The sequence below is a fragment of the Spermophilus citellus genome (assembly GCF_964194105.1).
Source record: "Spermophilus citellus genome assembly, chromosome: 12".
In the NCBI taxonomy this organism is placed as follows: Eukaryota; Metazoa; Chordata; class Mammalia; order Rodentia; family Sciuridae; genus Spermophilus; species Spermophilus citellus.
The window spans coordinates 38,216,056-38,222,055 of record NC_138198.1 but is presented as its reverse complement, the minus strand read 5'-3'; the positions used below and the strand labels follow the sequence as shown (position 1 = coordinate 38,222,055).

Sequence of the window (6,000 nt, the reverse complement as noted above, 5' to 3'; positions counted from 1 at the left end):
CATGGGATGTAATCAGTTTCATCGGTTTCGAATCTTCCCAAGGCTTCTGACGGCCTCCCTCTGGATGGGTTGCTTGCTAAGCCCAATGTCTCTGTTCCACCTGCCATCTTTAACTGGACACCATGCTGGTTCTCGCTCTTTTGATTGCTAGGCAAGGCTCGCTCCCTTCCACAACTGCAGGGGCTACTGTGGCTATGTGACAACAGGTTTCCTGTCTCTAAACTGGGAGGGATACACCTGTGAAGTCTCCGTGGAAACTTTCTCCTGAGACTTCTGGCAACCTTCTGTACAGTGAAGAGATTGGCCTCTACCAACCTGGGTGAATGTATTCCTTCTTAGACGTCAGACTTAAAACTCCTTCCGTTACACAAAAAAATGGACACCAATTAACAGCCTTTTCAAGAACAGGGATTCAAAGTATTAGTGTTTAATTGCCTCAATTTCAGTGCTCTTCAGGCTACACCATTGCACGTGGATACTGGCCAAACTTCAATCTGACAGAACCCCAAATATTTGGGGTATGGTACTAATGCATAATCTTTGGGTCTTTGTCCAAGTACAGGTTTAGGTATAACTCGTAGTGAGAATGCCTGGAATCTAAACAGCCACGTTTAGAGTTTAAACAGAGCCCCTTCCTTCATGTCAGCTAACTTCCAACCCAGCCAGAGCAGCCTCCCCCAGCTCTCAGGAAGCCCTGCGCAGACAACTTCCCTTGGCATGTTTTATTCCAAGATTCAACTGTGTAGAGTCTGGGAGAAGTTCAAGGGAGGAAGCTGGTCAACAATGACCAGGCTCGTTGTCTGTTCCATGATCTTCCCTAAATCCTAGTGTGATTTGGAGTGCATGGTCTGATGAGAGCTTCTCAGCTGAGAGTAGCCAAGGACCAGGGAGTGGAGGTGATCCTTTTCCGCTTGGGCTGCAGAGAAGCTAAACCATGAACACACACCCCCAACAGCAATACCCAACCCCAGACTGGATCCCTCCAACCTGGCTATTGATATTTTAAATTTGGATGGAAGCCAGTTATTCTGAGTTGAGTTCCAATCAGTGATGGAGGTATTTCTCCATGGGAGTGTCACGGGGAGTTGACTTTTGTTTGCAGTCATTACTGTGGTGCTTCTGAACGTTTTCTACAGTCCCTCTGCAGGGTGCTGGCTGCCACACCCACCTGCGACTGGTGACAAAGCAAGGTAGGGTATACTAAACAGCCACTGGGAAGAGAAGTGGGCAGGGTAGAGAGGCGGGGCTTTGGCCACCCCTCAAACAAGGGGTGGAATGTCTCCCCATGCCAAGGAGGGGTGGGCAGTCTGCACAGGGGAATGCATGAATGTGGGTCACAGAGGTGAGACCAGCCTGGCACGAACTCTCTGAACGCATTCAGAGAGGGATGAGTTGACCTAGTGTCAGGATCTGGGGCAGGAGTGATGAGAGGTCACTGCCAGGGGTGAATGGATTCTAAATAGTACTCAACTTAAATGGCCACTTCAGGGATTTGGACATCTTGAAGGCATTGGGAAACCGCAGAAGGTTCTGTTGTTGTTTAGGGGTGTGGGCTTGGTTAGGGAGGGAAGGAAATGTGATATATACAAAATGCTTGTGTGGGATGATTCATCTGGTCCTGGAGGGTGACGGATCTGAGTGGAGAGAGAGCGTGGTGATTCTGGGGGCTGCAGTGGGCTCAGGGCGAGGACATGAGCGCCATGCTGTACCCTGCATCCCGGCCATGTGACCTATGCCAGCCCCGTTCATCTTCTCCGTGCCCCATGAAGGAGGTGTCTGTCTTCATCTTAACCAGCAAACTAGGACCCTGTGAAGTCCAAGGTCACACAACAGGTCAGCGACAGGGAGAGATTTCTTCTTTCCCCCTGGCTCCAAATACCCAGGTTCCTCCACTGTGACCCCTCAGCCTTTGCTTTTCCAAATGGCTCATCAGAACAGAGTCAGAGGAGGAAGAGGGGACCCTACCCAAGTCTGAGTCATCTTGGTGGCCCCAGAGTCCTTTCCATCACAAACGCAGGAGACCCTCCGTATCCTGTCACTTCCCACTTGGGATTGGAGGAGGAGAAAGCATTCCATGTTGGGAGAGTCCCCCCGAGTGCTGACTCTCGTGAGGGTGGCGATAGGAAGAGTGAGCAGGGAAACATGTTTCAGATTTGTGGGAAATTGCAAAGGACAAGACAGAAATCAGAAAGGCGCAATTGAATTACGTTGTGTCGTGGCCCCTGGGATAACAGTTGTTTTCCAGGTCTACAGTGGTTCTCATTAGGAAATTAAAAACTCGAAGCTCCCCATCCGCAGCCACGTGGTGACAGGAAGCCCTGTGTTTGGACAGGTGGGGAGCCAGCAGCCCCACGAAGTGGGTGGCTGGAAGCTCCCAGCTCGGAACCCAGGTGGGGTATCCAGGAAAAGCAAATCCAGGAAGAGGGATGTGGCTCCCTGCTTCAGCTCCCCTGTGCCAGGGGGAGTGGCGATGGCCCTCCGTGCCTGTGCACTGGGTCACCTCAGGGCCGGAGTCAGCTAACAGCATGGGCTGTCTCCACTCTAAGTGATGCGCAGAGGTGGGGTCCTGGTACCGGCTCAGCTCCCCTTTCTGGGCAAATCCAGAAAGATCACCTGCAACGTGACACCTGTGGACACAGCTAAAAACAGCTCACACTAACCAATATGCTTTTCTGAGAAGGAAGGTCACATATTTCATAAAAGGGATCCATTTAAAAGCCCGGGGAGGGGAGACTCAGGAGGGCAGGGCCACAGGAGGGAGCCACTATGTTGTCATTGTTCTAGAGTGAGTTCCTGGGAGTTGACAAAATCAATACAAACAAACAAATCTACATAGAAACCCAGGAGGGGGACCTACCAACAAGGAGAGTTGGGTCAAGAACAAAAGATTATAATTACTCTATGAGCAATGGTAGAAAAAAATCACTTAAAAATTGATTAAGAAATCACTTAAGAAATTGATCTCCTCGCCAGGAGCCAGGATAATTCCATGCACCTTTTTTGTTTATCTTTCCTTTCTCCTCCCCCTTTCTCCTCCTTCTCTGTTCTTTTTCAGTTCATTTCATTTTCTTCCTTGTCTTCTTCTTGGGCTTGATGATCTCCAAGGTGCCTCTGGGTCTCACATCCTGCTTGGGTGCCCGTGGGCACAGGGACTGGGGCTGGCAGTCAGGAGCTTGGCGGTTGCCAAGACCTCCAGCTCAGATGCTCCAGTTCAAGGTGACCCGAGGGTCATGCCGGTACTTCCTATGCTTTATCTTGTGTTTCCATTTGAAGGTTTTAAAAAAACCCTAATTTCCACGTTTCCCTACCTGGAACGTTCAAAACAGAACTAGAGGCGTTGAAAAACCAGAGGGGAGCAGAAAGCCAAAAGGAGGAAGGTAAATAGGAATTTATGGACGTCTGAGAAAAATCCGGTAATCACCATTAACAGAAAACACTGTCTTCAAATGGCCCATGAACTTTTCTCAAAACCAAGTTCATGGGATTCCAATGTGCTCTGGGTAAGATCCTATGACTGAAGAAAAAAAAAATTAACTCGACCAAAATGTGTTGTGGACCATCTATGTGCCCAGAAATATACCAGGCCATGGAGACAGAGAAAGGAACAAGCCTGACGTCCTTGTTCTCAAGGAGCTGACGTGGAGGAAGTGAGAATCAACTGCAGGTTGGTAACTACTCTGCAGGTCTTCAACTTGCCAGGAGTGGGTGGCTTAGGCTTTGTGCGCTGGGCGGGTGAAGGTTCAGCTACTCTGTTGCTCTCCTTCAGTGCAGGATTCAGCAAATCTTCAACACCTTGCCATGAACCAGGCTCTGTGTCTGATGACAGGGCCCAACTGTGGGTCACGGTGCCATCCGAGCACGTTCAAGGCAGGCGAGGCTGAGCCTTGAGGAGAGCCCAGCTGGGTGGACCAGTGCATGTCAACTTGTGATATGTTCGACTCACACTGGGTTTATTGGGACATAACCTCGCCAACTCAAGGAGCATCAGCACAGCATCAGTGTAGCACAAAGCCAGGCGGAGACAGGTGTCTGGAGGGAAGGCTCACTATCTGAGGTGACCGTCGAGGGGACACGGAGACCCTGGATGTGGTGGTCAGAGAAGTTTCTCTGCTGGGAGCTGTTTAATTTTGACCCTTAAGAAGCAGACATGCACACACCTCTCAGAGGAGCTCCCTTGGCAGAGGGACGGAGCAACAGCCACCGATGCCTGACGCAGGAGCGTGCCTGGTCCCTTTAAGGACAGACTCCAAGCTCACGTGGCTGAAGGCAGAAGCCACTCTGGTTTTCAAGGCCCAGCGCAAAATGCAAATGAAGTGAGCACGTAGGGCCCCCTCATTCAAAAATGATTAATAACTTCCAATAACCACAGCAGAGCGTGTGTGGCACCATCCAAGTTCAGGGCCCTGGACAACTGGCCAGTTCTAAGGGGCAGCCAGGTGAGTGACAAGGTCTGAGAGGTACAGGGCAGGTTGGATGGACCGGGAGATGTTGTAGGGGCCTTAGGTTTAACTCCAATTGCAGTAGGAAGCCATTGGCATGTTCTGGGTAGGGGGTGCCCAGGCCTGATGTGCTTCTAGAAGGATTTCTGACTCCTGTGTGGGGGTGCTCCTGGGCAGATCATAGTGGGGCAGAAAGGCCCCGGAGGAGGCTGGGGTGTGGCTGGAGAACAGCAACAATGACACTAAAAAAGGAAGGCCACCCAGTGTGGCTTAAAGGACAACCCTGTCCTCGCTGCTCTCCATGTCTAGAGTGGTCCCTGGGTAAATGGACCTGCTCCTGTGGCTGGTGTAGAAGTGGATAATGTGTTTAGAGATGGCAGATGGGTGGCAGATGGTGAAACCAGGGCCCAGAGTGCCCTTTACCTGCTTAGGTGGCTCTCACCTCCACTGACTGACGGCAGGTGGGGACAGTATGTGCAAGAGAAGTGCTCGCTGCAGAGAAATTCCATCCCACAGAACCCCAACCTGGAATTCTACTGTGCTTTCATTAAAGGAAAAGGAAATTCCTGAGGGTTTAAAGAATGTCTGTCCTGTCTCCTACAGGTGTCCCCAGGGGGGAAGATTCGGAATTCCAGCTGAGCCAGGGAGGAGGGCCAGGTTTTGAGGCATGATTCAGTAGGTGGCCCACCCAGTGGAACTTCATTGGGCACAACTCCACATCCTTCCTCAGCCCCGGAGGGGCACCAGAAGAGTCCTTCTGCCTCAAAAAGGCTGTAAAGGTAATTTAAAAGCAGAAGAAGGGGCTGGGGTGGTGGCTCAGTGGTAGAGCACTAGCCTAGCACGTGCAAGGCATAGGTTCAATCCTCAACATCGCATAAAAATAAATAAAATAAAGGTACTGTGTCCAACTACAACTAAAAATATATATATGTATTTTTAAAAAAAAAGTGGAAGGAGGACTCAGGGCGGGGCTCAGTGGCAGAACACTTTCCCGGAGTGTGTGAGGCCCTGGGCTCCATCCCCAGAACCACCCCACACCCCACACCAGGAAAGGAGGGAGAGGAAGAGGAGAAAGCAATAAATGGATAAAAAGTAATTCGGGATTTCAACACAATAGAATAATGTTCAGCAATAAAAGGAATGGCGTTGATACTACAGGCAATATGGATAAATCTCAAAATAATGATGCTAAGTGAAAGAAGTCAGATAAAAAGAGGGTGCACTGTGATTCCATTCATATAACCTCCAGAAGATGCTAACTAATCTTTAATAATAGGAAGCAGATTAATTGGGAGCTCCCTGGGGGTGAGGAGGGTGGAGGAGTGAGAGGAGGCCCTGGGCATGATGAAACTTTGTGGGAGGTGCTGGACATATTCATTCTCTTCTTGGTGCTGATGGTTCCATGGGTATACACCTGTGTCGAAATTTATCAGATTGTACCATTTCAGTATATATACTTTATCATGAGAATTATATTCTGATAAAGCTGTGATCGTGGTTTTTTAGAGGAAGCAGATTAGAATCAGTGAGGGGTTCATGAATCCCAGAGGCACCCCAACAT

The 6,000-nt window shown here is 49.9% G+C and overlaps 1 protein-coding gene across 1 annotated transcript in view; it reads left to right on the top strand.

The window, feature by feature from the left end:
* Positions 1 to 1,691: 1,691 nt before the first annotated feature.
* Positions 1,692 to 6,000, top strand: part of LOC308631610 (uncharacterized protein) — a gene marked incomplete at its 5' end in the record, with an annotated part of 72,660 nt that continues 68,351 nt past the window's right edge. The window contains 2 exons of the mRNA XM_081262994.1: positions 1,692 to 1,833; positions 3,056 to 3,236. Coding sequence (XP_081119120.1) covers positions 1,692 to 1,833; positions 3,056 to 3,236 — 323 coding nt within the window. The remainder of the gene's footprint in view (positions 1,834 to 3,055; positions 3,237 to 6,000) is intronic.